At 38.5% G+C, this 15699-nt stretch overlaps 2 protein-coding genes across 2 annotated transcripts; both read left to right on the top strand.

Moving 5' to 3' along the window:
* The first annotated feature begins 1646 nt into the window (after positions 1 to 1646).
* LOC138420227 (olfactory receptor 8J3-like) lies at positions 1647 to 2606 on the top strand. Its single transcript, XM_069553348.1, has one exon. It carries the CDS (start codon positions 1647 to 1649, stop codon positions 2604 to 2606), a length of 960 nt encoding a protein of 319 aa, XP_069409449.1.
* Positions 2607 to 11186: 8580 nt separating this feature from the next.
* LOC138420587 (olfactory receptor 8J1-like) lies at positions 11187 to 12134 on the top strand. Its single transcript, XM_069553899.1, has one exon. It carries the CDS (start codon positions 11187 to 11189, stop codon positions 12132 to 12134), a length of 948 nt encoding a protein of 315 aa, XP_069410000.1.
* The last annotated feature ends 3565 nt before the right edge of the window (positions 12135 to 15699 follow it).

The raw sequence follows: 15699 nt of genomic DNA, 5'->3' as shown, positions 1-15699 counted from the left end.
CTAAAGGGTAAATCTTATGTTAATTGATCATGTAGCTTGGACCCTCTACAACTTCTCTCCAAGTCCTCGGATTAGAGACTATGAAGAGACTTCTTTTGTGTCAGATGCCCCCAACTAGATATCAATTGTTATTGAGAAAAAGCTCAACTTGGTGAGGTCAAATATCACCTTTCAAATATCTCTAGAAGAATATTCAGTTATATTATGATCTCATGTAGATCCTTTAGCAAATATATGTAATAAATTACCATAGAAGTTCTATAAAAGGATGTTTAATATTATTGCATTGATGAAAAAATATTAAAAATTTGATAAAATATCAGTAAAATGATGAACTAAAATTGAGGTCAGAAGTATTTCACAATTCAAAAAATAACATTATAAAATTGTATAAATAAAAAATAATGGTTAAAAATAAAAGCACATTGAAATAATATGAGGAATCACATCAACCTGTGGGCAAGAAGGAAAAGAGTTATGAAAGGGAGGAAAACACTTTCAAAGAGAAAAAATTTTTTAAAGCTGAAAAGAGAATGCTGCTGCTGCTGCTAAGTTGCTTCAGTCGTGTCCAACTCTGTGCGACCCCATAGACGGCAGCCCACCAGGCTCCCCTGTCCCTGGGATTCTCCTGGCAAGAACACTGGAGTGGGTTGCCACTTCCTTCTCCAATGCTTGAAAGTGAAAAGTGAAAGCGAAGTTGCTCAGTTGCGTCTGACTTGTAGCGACCCCATGGACTGCAACCCACCAGGCTCTTCCATCCATGGGATTTTTCAGGCAAGAGCACCGGAGTGGGATGCCATTGAAAAGAGAATAGTTGATGTAAAAAAAATATATCTGAGAACATGTCTCCATATATATTTTTTCTGGTAATAAAGTGAAAAATGAGCAAAGAGGTTAAAAGAAATAGATGGGTCAAATTTGCAAGTTCAATATACACAGAATAAAAGCTATAGAAATACAGTATAAATGAAAAGGGGTAGAGCATTGGCTAAACTATATAAAGATAAAGCAAGAAATCTCAGATTAAGAAATTAAGAATAGATGTCAAATTATTTGTATGCTTAGTCGCTCAGTCATGTCTGACTCTGTGACCCCCATCAGGACTGTTGCCCACCAGGGTCTTCTGTCCATGGAATTTTCCAGGAAAGACTATTGCAACAGGTTTCCATTTCCTATTCCCAGGGATCTTCCCAACTCAGGGATAGAACCTCTGTCTCTTGCGTATCCTGCATTGGCAGGCAGATTTTTTACCATTAAGCCACTTGGGAAATCTTGACTTATTAGGTAACTTGCAATTACTCATGTCTTCCTCACACTCTGTGCAAGAGGCATCAGATTGGAATCTCTGCTCTGCTTTTTAAGCTATTAAAACATTCATAATTTAATAAGATTATGAGAAAATAAATTTTCAAAATATACGTTACACTGGATAATCTGTTCAGTTTTCCATACCTGTTTCATCTCTTCAGTAAATGATTGCAAAGTTGGTTTACTAGACCTAGAACTTTGAGTTTAATAACTGAGACCAATAGGAAATCTCATCAATGGATTGCTTTTGACATCTAATAACAGTCCTGGAAAATAATTCCATAAAGTTTGTGACTACTTCTTTTTTTCTTCAAACAGATGACTTTCCAAACTGTTACATGGCTAATGGAAATTTCACTCAGGTCACTGAGTTTATTCTCACAGGAGTCTCAGAATGTCCAGACCCCCAGATCCCTCTCTTCTTTGTCTTCCTGGTCATTTATGGACTGACCGTGACAGGGAACCTAAGCATCATCACCCTCACCAGCGTGGACTCTCACCTTCAGACCCCCATGTATTTCTTCCTCCGGCACTTGGCTATCATCAGTCTTGGCAATTCAACTGTCATTGCCCCTAAAATGCTGGTCAATTTCTTAGTAAAGAAACACACCACCTCCTACTATGAATGTGCCACCCAACTGGGAGGGTTCTTGGTTTTCATTGTAGCTGAGATGCTCATGTTAGCCATGATGGCCTATGACCGCTGTGTGGCCATTTGTCACCCCCTGCTCTACATGGCGGTGGTGTCTCGGCGGACCTGCTTTCGGCTAGTTTCCCTCACATACCTCTATAGCTTTTGCACATCAATCGTGACTTCATCGTCTGTATTCTCTATGACTTGTTGCTCTTCCAATGTAATGAATCACTTTTACTGTGATACCGTCCCTCTGTTAGCATTGTCTTGCTCTGATACTTCAGTTCCAGAAGCAGTAATACATATATCTGCATCTACAAATTTGATGTTTTCCTTAATTACTGTTGTAGCATCTTATTTCAACATTTTTCTGTCCATTCTAAAGATACGTTCATCAGAAGGACAGAAAAGAGCCTTCTCCACATGTGCCTCACATATGACAGCAGTGTCAGTCTTCTATGGAATGCTACTTTTTATGTATTTGCAGCCTCAAAGTAACCATTCTATGGGTGCTGATAAAATGGCTTCAGTGTTCTATACACTGGTGATACCCAGGCTGAACCCCATGATCTACAGCCTGAGGCACAAGGACGTGAAAGCTGCATTGAAGAGATTTATTAGAAATCCATGCTGTTTTTTAAAATCAATATATTTATTTTTATAATGTCACCCCATCATGATTAATAAATTATTAGTCTAATAAAGCAGCAAATGGGGCTATTAAAAAAATTAAAAAAAATAAAATAAGATCATTCTAGTTTTAAAACTCTGTAGATAAATGAAGATAGGATGCCATTGATTAGAGACAGCTGAGATTAGATGTCTGGTTTATAGGTTCTCAAGTAATCCTGGAAATTAAATAGGATTCTGTGTCTAGGAAATGGTGATTTAAAAAATAAACGGACTCTCCTGGTACTCTCAGATAAATACAGAAATGAAGCATATTCACTAACTTTACTAAGTGTTTAGTTATTTAGATTGAAAGAAATGTTTCCAGGAGTCAGGATGGATATATTAAGAAATAAGAAAACTAGAACAGAGCAATATTTATAAATGAAACAAACAAGCTGCTCTTTCTTATTATTTTGTTTCTTTTTCTTTTTATCCTGGATATGTATGGGTATAGTAGATAACTACATCTTAAAGAATTGTAATTGGAGATGGCTAAAATCCTTTTGACTCTTTTTAGCAAAATTATGCCAGTTATCTTTAAAGTAAAACTCCCTACTCTTTCTTAATATTGTTTGTTTGATAAAACATATAGTAGGAGTGAATTTATATTCTGAATGTCAACCAAAATATGACTATTTTATTCTATTAATATACTTCATATATTTTGAATTTGTTATAAATGTATATAATTTATACATCAATGTAAAAACATAGTAAATTTTTTAATATGCTCTCATTTTATTCATGAGCTTAGTGGATACCATTAAGATTTTCCTTTCTCCTTACTGAGTATAGTCCTCTTTATTGTGTTTAATACATGGACTTTATTGTGAGACAATGGACATTCAATGAACAATCTTTTTCAGAGTTCTTTATACCATTACAAAAACAATTTGTTTTCCAAAAATACTCTGTGGTGTTTTCTGATACTTTTTGATTGGTGAGCTTACACTAAAATCTGTTCTCCAACTCTGAATGGATAAGGGTGACCAGACCATATCACAGACTTATTAAGTCAGATCACAAAATAAAGATTACTAAAACCATATTTTAAGAAAAGTTGAAAGGAGTTGAGGTTACAAAAATATTCAGAGATAAGATGGTAAAGACTCACATTAACATATAAGCTTTCAAATACAATCCACACTTTATTTTTAATGCAATATAAAATGGGTTTTATGTCCAAATATCAGAAGTTTATGTTTTGAAAGAACTGAAAAGCAATTGAGAGGAAATGAAATCAGTAAAATAAGGGACATTTGGATATACTTTAGTTTTCACAAAGTGTTGATTTACAATATTAGTTTTAGGTGTAGTTGAACACTACATATGTGAAATTAAAAAAATAAATAAAACACCCTAATGACTAGAACAAAACAGAAATAGATTCATAGGAGCAAAGAGCAGACTAGTGGGGAAAGGGAAGAGGAGACAGATAAGATAGGGGCAGAGAAAGAGGCACAATCCACTGTGTGCAAAATTCCTGGAAATTTGGCGAACAGAGAGGACACATATGTAACGAGCGTTTTCAGATATCTGACAATTGGCAGCACAGGGCTGTGATGTCAGTAAGGGGTACAGTTAGCTGTCCTTCACACGGGGTGACGGTGGGCACGTGGAGAACACAGTATTCAGGTAAAGATGGAGACACAGGTAAAGATGGAGACACAGTCAGGCCAGCAGGGCCGAGGTGCTGGGATATGTGCGTTGGAACTGGAGTGGAGACACCTAAGCAGACACAGTGATGACCCATCAGCCTGAATGCTGCTTGAGAGGCCAGTGACTTCGGAACAAACCTATTAAGGTGAGATTCCATACGGCCAGGTCAAGAGCAGCTACAAGGGAGTGAGAAACAGCTGGAGATCTGGATGGTGCAGACTGCCACTTCACACAGGATTGAAACACATCAAAATTCTGTCCAACTTGGTGAGAAAACTCACTGACTGTCTAGCGCTCTGTCCAACTCAAACCTGAGCCGTGCGGGTGGGGGAAAGGTTGAAGACCCCAGACAAAGCTAAAAATGTGCACAAACATTTATACCATCCAGAGGCAGAGTTTGCAGTTTGACACAAACTTTGTTAATTTCCTGCAGAAATAAGTAACTAAAAGAACAAATAAACTCAGCCATCTTAAGAAGAATATAGCAATATTTAGATACTGTCACAGCATCCTATCACAATCTCCAATTAGACTCCAAACCTTGAAGTGATAACAGAGTGGTTTCAAGTTTTCCTTCTCCCTTCTCAGTCTTCAGAGTGTTAGTCTGTATACCTTGAGATGGGACTGTATCAGCTTTATGGCCTCTCCTACCCACTCCATCTCCTGCATCCCAATCTGTTCTGTACATGAGAAGCTGTCAGAGGGGAGATTTTCTGCCCTCCCTGCTGCTGCTGCTGCTGCTGCTGCTAAGTCACTCCAGTTGTGTCCGACTCTGTGCGACCCCATAGACGGCAGTCCACCAAGCTCCGCCTTCCCTGGGATTCTCCAGACAAGAACACTGGAGTGGGTTTCCATTTCCTTCTCCAATGCAGGAAAGTGAAAAGTGAAAGTGAAGTCACTCAGTCCTATTCAATTCTTCGAGACCCCATGGACTGCAGCCTGCCAGCCTCCTCCATCCATGGGATTTTCCAGGCAAGAGTACTGGAGTGGGATGCCATTGCCTTCTCCGTCCCTACTGGTGCATAATTCTGCTTTGAATCACTGCAGGATCTTGAGCCAAAGAACTAAATAGATACATCAAAATAATAAAACCTCTGTGTGTTTATTGGCCATCTGGATGTCTTTTTTGGACAAATCTCTGTTTAGGTCTTCTGCTCATTTTCTTGATTAGGTTGTTTGTTTTCCTAACATTGAGCTATATCAGCTGCTTATATATTTTGGAGGTTAATACTTTGTCAGTTGTTTCATTTGCAACTGTTTTGTCCCATTCTGAGGATTGTCTTTTAATCTTGTTTATTGTTTTCTTTGCTGTGCAAAAACTTTTAAGTTTAATTAGATTCCATTTGTGTATTTTTGTTTTTATTTCCATTACTCTAGTAGGTGGGTCAAAGAGGACCTTGCTGCAACTTATGTCAAAGAGTGTTCTGTCAGGATACAGGATGCTTGGGGCTGGTGCACCGGGATGACCCAGAGAGATGATATGGGGAGGATGGTGGGAGGGGGGTTCAGGACTGGGAACTCATGTACACCCGTGGCAGATTCATGTCAATGTATGGCAAAACCAATACAGTATTGTAAAGTAAAAAAAAAAAAAATTTTTAAAAAAGGAAAAGAAAAGAATTTTATAGCTTCTGGTCTTACATTTAGTTTTGTTTTGTTTTTTAATTCACTTTGAGTTTATCTTTGTGTATGGTGGTAGGAACTGTTCTAATTTCATTCTTTAACACATAACTGTTCAATTTTCCTAGCACCACATACTGAAGAAACTATCTTTTCTCCATTGTATATCATTGCTTTCTTTGTCAAAAATGAGATGTCCATAGGTGTGCAGGTTTATCTCTGGACTTTCTATCTTATTCCATTGGTCTATATTTCTGTTTTTGTACCAACCCAAAAATGGGCAGAAGACCTAAGTAGACAATTCTTCAAAGAAGACATACAGAATAAACACATGAAAAAAAAAATGCTTAGCTTTGCTTATTGCTAGAGAAATGTAAATCACCACAATGAGGTATCACCTCACACAGGTCACAAAGGTCATCATCAAAAAATCTACAAACAATAATGCTGGCGAGAATGTGGGAGAAAAGGGAACCCTATTGCACTGTTGGTGGGAATGTAAATTGATACAGCCACTATGGAGAACATTACGGAGATTCCTTAAAACACTAGGCATAAAACTACCATGTGACCCAGTGATCCCACTACTGGGCATATACCCTGAGAAAACCATAATTGGAAAAGATACATGTACCCCAATGTTCATAGAGGCACTATTTACAATAGCTACGACTTTGAAGGAACTTAGATGTCCATTGACAGATGAATGGATAAAGAAAATGTCATACAAATATACAATGGAATATTACTCAGCCTCCAAGAAGAAGGGATTTAACTCCATTCTAGAGAGGTGGATGAAATTACAACCTGCTATATAGAGTGAAGTAAGTCATAAAGAGAAAAACAAATATTGCATATTAAGATACACACACAAACACGCAGACACGCACGCACATATATATATAGAGAGAGTGACTCTAGAGAAAATGGTATTGGTGAATCTATTTGCAGAAAAGGAATGGAAGCTCAGATATAGAGGATGGACTTGCGGATACAGTGGAGGAAAGGGAGAACTGGATGAATGCAGAAAGTAGCACTAACGTGTATACATCGTCCTGTGCAAAGCAGACAGCTGGTGAGGAGTTGCTACATAACACAGGGGCCCAGACTGGCACTCTGTCTTGACCTAGGGGGGTGGAATAGGTGAAGCGGAGGGAAACCTCAGCGGGATGTGATATATGTATAATTATAGCTGATTTGTTTTGCTCTATGGTAGATAATATCAAAACACTGTAGAGCAAATTTCCCTCAATATGAAATAAATTAAGAACACTTCTAGAAGAAAATCTCCAAAAGTAGTTTCATCTAACACACTTATAAAAAGTCCAAAAAAATCAATGAAAAATTGATTAAAATGGACAAAATTAGGACACTTTATAATGTATATATGTATGAATGACCAGCAAATACGTTGACAAATGTCCAATATCATGTCAGTAAGTAAATGAAAATTAAACTCACAATTAGATTATTTCATCCCTATTTCCATTTATAAATTATTTTTTTAAAATCCTATCCAATGATGATGATTTGCTTGCAATTTTATCATAACTTCTGGAACAGTTGTAGTTTTACTATGAGAAAGCACATCCATTTTTTTCATTGTTATGGTAATAGCTGTCTTAAAGTAAGTGTCTCCCTGGAACTGTATAGATAAATTATACTGTCTTCTTCCTTTCCTTAAATTGTCCCTTACAATTTTTCACTAGAGAATATGCAGGTTATCCTAGGTAATTTGAAGACATTACAGGCAATTTAAAAAAAAAACAAAACACCTCTCATGTAATTTGGGGAGAATCATCTGAATAAATTTCATACTACTTCCTCAGGGAACATCACAAGGAGAGAGGGAACATATAAATTGCCCCTACCCAAAGACAAGCCAGAGTAATTTGAAAGCAGAAAATTGAATTCTTCATTAAAGGTGAGTAAATAGGAATTGTAGATATTGATTAACACCACAGTTTTTGGTAATTTCACTTAATTCTTAACTATGGATACTCTTTCAGTCACTGACAGCTTATTCTTTACATCACAAAAATTTCATTATCTCTTTTGTTTACTGGTTTCCCTGGAAAAGCATGGCATTTTAGGACATTAAATCCTATGAATTGACTAGAGGTCATATATTCATTTGGTTTGTGAAAATGAAAAGTGGTAGTTGGATATTGCAAGTATAGAAGTAATTAGGAGTATCTGAAAATCACCAGCAAATTAATCTGTTAAAATTAGTAAAGTTAACATTTCCAGATAAAATATAGGATGTTCGGTTGAATTTAAATTTCAGAAAAATAATAACTACGTTTTAATATCTGGCTCATTTGGAGAAGGAAATGGCAACCCACTCCAGTATTCTTGCCTGAAGAATCCCAGGGACGGGGGAGCCTGGTGGGCTGCCATCTGTGTGGTCACACAGAGCTAGACACGACTGAAGTGACAGCAGCAGCAGCATGTAAGATTTGACTTTTTTTCTACAAATATACCCAACACAGGTCTTCCTTGGCGGATCAGTGGTAAAGAATTCCCCTGCCAATGCAGGAGACTTAGATTCGATCCCTGGTCCAGGAAGATCCCCTGGAGAAGGAAATGGCAACCCACTCCAGTATTCTTTTCTGGAAAATCCCATGAACGGAGGAGCTTTGTGGTCTATAATCCATGGGGTTGCCAGGGGCTGAATGTGACTTAGCAACTGAACAACAACAAAAACAAATACCCAGTGCAATCTTAGGAAAATAATATTTTAAGATATGTGTTACTCATGAATCATTTTATGAACTGAATAATTTTACTATAATATTCCTTATATATGTGAATAAACTCCCATGCTTGAGAGACATTTTAGTTGTTTCCCCTACTGACTGCTTATGCTTATGTTTGTTCATCTGTTTGTTTCTTTTCAGACAGATATTTACAAACTGAGTGAATAGACTGGCAAATGAATAGAATGACATTTTTAAGAGTTACGGAGAAAGCTATGAACCTCAAATAATTCCTAACTGTTATCACCAAGTCTGAAGATTGAAAAGTGTCATCCCATTGCATAATTTTGTACTCTGTGATTTAATTTCTAAGTCATGTCTGACTTTTGCAAACCCATGGACTGCAGCCCACCAGGCTCCTCTCCCCATGGGATTCTCCTCTAATGGTTAGCCCTAAATGAACGAATATAAAGTGTTTCATCAGGATATTAGAAAATGACCAGAGGTATCATTTCCCAAATTAGAATGGGTTGGGTTTCACTTTCTCTTAAACATTCTGATAGCAATTCCTTTTGATAAACACCTGGAAGTTGTAAGCTGGATCATATAGAGAGTTGCTAATCAACAAGTATACAGTTTCAGTTACATGAGAGGAATAAGATCTAGAGATCTGATACACAGCATTGTGTCTGTAATTAGCAATACTGTTCTGTTCAGCCATATATCTCTTAATGGGGCAGATCTCAAGGTATGTATTCTTACCACATTGTTAAAATAAAAATTTTAAAGAACGGGCAAGGTGCAAGGATCTGGAAATGTAGAAGGGTGTAATAACTGATACTGAAAATGAAGACATGTCTAATAAACATAAGGATGATTCTTAGTAGAAATGAAGACTTCAAAGTGGTAAAACTGATTCTAGAAATCTGAATTCCATTGCTTAATCCAATGTGTCTCTCTATTTAAAAAAAAAAAAAAGAAAACATGATAGCAAGCCATGTTACCCCTGGTTCTAATCTGTACGTGAAGAAGGAGACTGAAATCAGAGTGGGACTCAGTAGAGTAGAGAAAGAGCAGGCACCATCTAGAAAGAAGGCCTGGAACTGGCTCAGCAATCTCCAGCACTGTCTCTCCTTCTCAACTCCACTCCTTGGATCAGACTAGATTTCTGGTTTGATAAGTCAGAACCTCTGTAGTATCTTAAAGAGAAAAGAAAATCTGAGGGGAAAAAATGTTTTGTTTTGTTTTGTTTCTAGATTGCTTGTCTTCGCTCAACTGGTATCTTTGAATATCAGCAGGGAAACAGAGGGACTAGGGTTGGGTGTGTGTCTGGTGAAACAATATGACTGAAAAAGAGATGCAGACCTGACTGTGGAATGCATTGAATGTGAGACCCAGGCTTTTCTCAATTATTCTAAAAGATATCTCAGATTGCATGTTTGATTAATCAGAAAGTTTTAATGACTCCTATTTGCTTATCAATAAATCTGAGAGAATGGTATCCTGAAGAAGAGAAGGATACAGCAGTCCAGGACAGTGTTAATGACAGCTTGACCTAAGGAAGTAGGATATGGGGTGCTTAAGATGGCAAAGAAATATGGAAATTAGCAAAAAATACCACACAGAGCTTTAAAAGAAACTTAGAGGAAAAATATAATGTTTGAGATTTAATCGATTGCTTTTCAACATTTACTTTTGCAATTTAAGAAGAGATATAACCAGCCTGTGTGTGCTCGGTCACTCACTCATGCCCGACTTTTTGCGACTCCATGGACTGTAGCCCGCCAGCTCCTCTGTCCATGGGATTCTCCAAGCAAGAAGACTGGAGTGGGTAGCCATGCCCTCCTCCAGGGGATCTTCCTGACCCAGGGTTGAACCCATATCTCCTGCATCGGTAGACAGACTCTACTACTGCACCCCCTGGGAAGTTATAAACCATCAACACGCTTGAATTTAGCAGAAGTAAGGGAACTGATGGAGAAGGCAACGGCACCCCACTCCAGTACTCCTGCCTGGGAAATCCCATGGGCGGAGGAGCCTGGTGGGCTGCAGTCCACGGGGTCGCTGAGGGTCGGACATGACTGAGCGACTTCACTTTCACTTTTCACTTTCATGCATTGGAGAAGGAAATGGCAACCCACTCCAGTGTCCTTGCCTGGAGAATCCCAGGGGAGCCTGGTGGGCTACCGTCTATGGGGTCGCACAGAGTCGGACACGACTGAAGCGACTTAGCAGCTTAGCAGCAAGGGAACTGATGGACTTCGCTGGTGTGTCAAATGGTAAAGAATCTGTCAGCAGTGCAGAAGACTTGAGTTCTATCCGTGGGTTGGGAATATCCCCTGGAGAAGGCAACAGCTACCCACTCCAGTATTCTGACCTGGCAAATTCCATGGACTGTAAGGCCCATGGGGTCACAAAGAGTCAGACACAACTGAGTGACTTTCACTTACTCAAGGGAATGGATATGTTTCAAAGTATGATTCCAGGAAATCTTACCCCAGAAATTGCCCTTGCCATATAACAACAGTCCTAGAAATTTTTAAAAACTGTAACCACTTCTCCTTTCTTTCCCAGATGACTTTCTACACTCTTACATGGCTAATGGAAATTTCACTCAGGTCACTGAATTTATTCTCACAGGAGTCTCAGAACGCCCAGACCTCCAGATCCCACTCTTCTTTGTCTTCCTGGTCATCTATGGACTGACCGTGACAGGGAACCTAAGCATCATCACCCTCACCAGCGTGGACTTTCACCTTCAGACCCCCATGTATTTCTTCCTCCGGCACTTGGCTATCATCAATCTTGGCAATTCAACTGTCATCGCCCCTAAAATGCTGGTCAACTTTTTAGTAAAGAAACACACCACCTCCTACTATGAATGTGCCACTCAACTGGGAGCGTTCTTGGTTTTCATTGTAGCTGAGGTGCTCATGTTAGCCGTGATGGCCTATGACCGCTATGTGGCCATTTGTAACCCCCTGCTCTACATGGCAGTGGTGTCTCGGTGGGTCTGTCTCCTGCTAGTTTCTCTCACATACCTCTATAGCTTTTCCACAGCTGTTGTGGCCTCATCTTCTGTATTCTCTGTGACTTATTGCTCTTGTAATATCATCAATCATTTTTATTGTGATATCGCCCCTCTGCTAGCATTGTCTTGCTCTGATACTTCCTTTCCAGAAACATTTGTGTTTATATCTGCAGCTACAAATCTGGTGGTTTCCATAATTATAGTTCTTGTATCTTATTTTAACATAGTTTTGTCCATTCTCAAAATACGTTCATCAGAAGGAAGGAAAAAAGCCTTTTCCACCTGTGCATCACATATGATGGCAGTATCCGTCTTCTATGGCACAATGATATTTATGTATGTGCAGCCTCAAGCTAACCATTCTATGGATACTGATAAAGTGGCCTCCGTGTTTTATACTCTGGTGATTCCCATGCTGAACCCCATGATCTACAGCCTGAGGAACAAGGACGTGAAGGCTGCTTTAAAGAGATTTCTGACAAATTCATGCTGTTCTTTTAAGCCGATGTAATTTCAGAAATCTATAAGTAAATAAAGTTAAAACAAACTGCCATTGTGTCAGAAAAAGCAATGGTTAGATGACGGGTTAATAGGTATGCAGGTTACTCTGGGAATTAAAAGGTGCTAGAATTTGGGATGCACAGATTTCAAAAATAATCTGAAGCTCTTGGATGTATGGATTTAATACAGAAACAAAGCATTATTCACTTATTTTCTCAAGGATTATGCAAACATCTACATTGAAATAAATATTTCTGGGAGTCAAGAGAGATATGAATTTGAAAGTTTTAAATAAGTCAAAACAGAAGAAGGAACATAATAGCTGGGAGAAGTAAGTGGGTTTTTCTCATTCTTTGGCTTTCTTTTACTTTCTGTGCACGAAGCATATCCCTGCATCTGGAATTGCAGATGGCCTAAGTCCTTTTCACCACCAAGTAGTAAAATTAAACTGACAAATTTATTTAAAGCAATCCCTAACTCTTTCTTAGTATGGTTTGAAGGAAAAGCTACACAGTCCTGATACGTTTGTATTTTGAACGATAACCAAAATGCAGTTGAAATTATTTTTATGGCAATGAACACAATTGATACAACTTATTAATGAAGAACACAAGGCATCATTGCTGATGGCTTTCACTCTGAGTACTACTGTATGATAATCCTATAAACGGAGTTTATAAGAATTTTCTCTTCTCTTTACTCTAAGTATCAGTTTTCTGCAGTATGTTTAATAAATGTACTGTGTTTTGATATAAATAAGCATTCAATGAATCATGTTTTGGGAAAGTCCCTTGCATCATTAAGAAGAAAATTAATTGTTTTTGTAATTTTTTGGTTTCTGATAGTTTTTGAGTGCATATCAAAATTTATCAGACAACTCACATATATGCACGTGACCAGACTATATCTCAGATTTATCAAATCAGAATGGACTTAACCAATATGAGGGTAAATTAATGGAGTACTATTTATATAGTGCATATAACCAAGCTGGGCATTTCCAGTGAAGAACGGTAAGTCTTGTTTGATACTAATTTACTAACAATGTCTGGATTTCTAGACTAGCCATGTACCTGGTGCACAAATAGTATCCCTGAAAAAGGTTAGTTTCATTTGGATCCTCAAATAGAGAATATTAAAACCCTCAGTGTTTCATGATAAAATGTATCAGGTTAATTTTTTTAAATTATGTTGTACAAACTAACAGTGCTATGGGTATAACTTCATTTGAAAGGAAATCTCTGAATATCCTTTTTTAATTTCAGAAATTTCTTCTCAGCATCATTAGGTAAATGTTTCCCAATAGTGTCTCTTTTACACCTCTCTTCTGTGGACCAGAATAAATTTGTTTTGTCACTTATTTCTATTTATCATTTGACTTTAAAAAGACGTCATGTTTAAAATACAAAGAAATTACAGTGAATTTGCTGTATCTGTACATGTGTAATACCACTATTAATACCCTTATGGCAGAAAGTGAAGAATTAAAGAGCCTCTTGATGAAAGTGAGAGAGGAGAGTCAAAAAGCTGGCTTAAAGCTCGGCATTCAGAAAACTAAGATCGTGGCATCTGGTCCCATCACTTCATGGCAAATAGATGGGAAAACAGTGGAAACAGTGGCTGACTTTGTTTTGGGGGACTCCAAAATCACTGCAGATGGTGTTTGTAGCCATGAAATTAAAAGACGCTTACTCCTTTAAAGGAAAGTTATGACCAACCTAGATGGCATATTAAAAAGCAGAGACATTACACTGTTAACAAAGGTCCGTCTAGTCAAGGCTATAGTTTCTCCAGTGGTCATGTGTGGATGTGAGAGTTGGACTATAAAAAAAGATGAGCACCGAAGAATTGATGCTTTTGAACTGTGGTGTTGGAGAAGACTATTGAGAGTCTCTTGGACTGCAAGGAGATCCAACCAGTCCATTCTAAAGGAAATCAGCCCTGCATGTTCATTGGAAGGACTGATGCTAAAGCTGAAACTCCAGTACTTCGGCCACCAGATGTGAAGAGCTAACTCATTTGAAAAGACCCTGATGCTGGGAGGGATTGGGGGCAGGAGGAGAAGGGGACGACAGAGGATGAGATAGACGTCATCACCAACTCAATGGACATGAGTTTGGGTAACTCTGGGAGTTGGTGATGACAACTCCTCCTCCTGACGGGGAGGCCTGGCGTGTTTGGGTTCATGGGGTCACAGGGAATCAGACACAACTGAGCGACCGAACTGAACTATTAATACTATCCTTGTAAACAGAAATGTGTGATCTTATTGGAAAATGCTATTTGTTAAAGAAAATGAAAGAGAGTAGCTTCTAACCAGGCACTCAAAATTGATACTTTGGGATTTCCTTGGCAGTTCAGTAGTTGAGATTCCACACTTACAATGCAGGGGGTGCAAGTTCAATCCCTGGTCTGAGAGTTAAGATCCCTTATGTCACACAATACAGCAAAAAAAAAAAAAAAGAAAAGAACTGACATTGTTTCAGGTCAAACAGTGTGATGTGACAGGTGAAAGTAGCAACACGGATAAATAAGTCAGGTACCAACATGCATACAGTAAGACACGAGATCAAAAGAGAATGAGGAGAACACAGAATGCATGAAGACATAGTGTAATGAGCACTATGTTATACTGATGAAAGTGAAAGAGGAGAGTGAAAGAGTTGGCTTAAACCTCAACATTCAGAAAACAAAGATCATGGCATCTGGTCCCATTGCTTCATGGCAAATGGATTGGGAAACAATGGCAGGTTTTATTTTTGGGGGGAGCTCCAAAATCACTGTAGATGATGACTGCGGACATGAAATTAAAAGACAATTACTTCTTGGAAGAAAAGTTATGACCAACCTAGACAGGATATTAAAAAGCAAGAGACATTACTTTGCCAACACAGGTCCGTCTAGTCAAGGCTGTGGTTTCTCCAGTAGTCATGTATGGATGTGAGAGTTGGACTATAAAGAAAGCTGAGCACTAAAGAATTGATGCTTTTAAACTGTGGTGTTAGAAAGACTCTTGAGAGTCCCATGAGCTGCAAAGAGATCCAACCAGTCCATCCTAAAGGAAATCAGTTCTGAGTATTCATTGGAAGGACTGATGCTGAAGTTGAAACTCCAGTACTTTGGCCACCTGATGTAAAGAGCTGACTCATTTGAAAAGACCCTCATGCTGGGAAATATTGAAGGCAGGAGAAGAAGGGGACAACAGAGGATGAGACGGTTGGATGATGTCACTGACTCAATGGACATGGGTTTGAGTAAACTCTTGGAGTTGCTGATGGACGGGGAGGCCTGGCATGCTGCAGACCATGGGGTTTCAAACAGTCAGACACGACTGAGCAAGTGAACTGAGCTGAACCGATGTTATATGCATTCACAACCTACAGGGGAAACATTCTATAGGTTCAAAGCCTAAACATTCTTAGGAGAAGGGAATGGCAACCCACTCCAGTATTCCTGTCTGGAGAATCCCATGGACAGAAGAACCCAGTGGGCTACAGCCCATGGAGTTGCGAAGAGTTGGATAAGACTGAGCAACTAACACACATGAACGTTTTTAAGGACCGCATATAATTAGA

Source organism: Ovis canadensis, chromosome 15 (assembly GCF_042477335.2).
Source record: "Ovis canadensis isolate MfBH-ARS-UI-01 breed Bighorn chromosome 15, ARS-UI_OviCan_v2, whole genome shotgun sequence".
NCBI classification, from domain to species: domain Eukaryota; kingdom Metazoa; phylum Chordata; class Mammalia; order Artiodactyla; family Bovidae; genus Ovis; species Ovis canadensis.
This window is presented reverse-complemented; position numbering and strand designations above follow the sequence as displayed.

Bases quoted from the DNA above. Each gene is read 5' to 3' on its own strand.
- LOC138420587 (XM_069553899.1), top strand. From the start codon at position 11,187: ATGGCTAATGGAAATTTCACTCAGGTCACTGAATTTATTCTCACAGGA.
- LOC138420227 (XM_069553348.1), top strand. From the start codon at position 1,647: ATGGCTAATGGAAATTTCACTCAGGTCACTGAGTTTATTCTCACAGGA.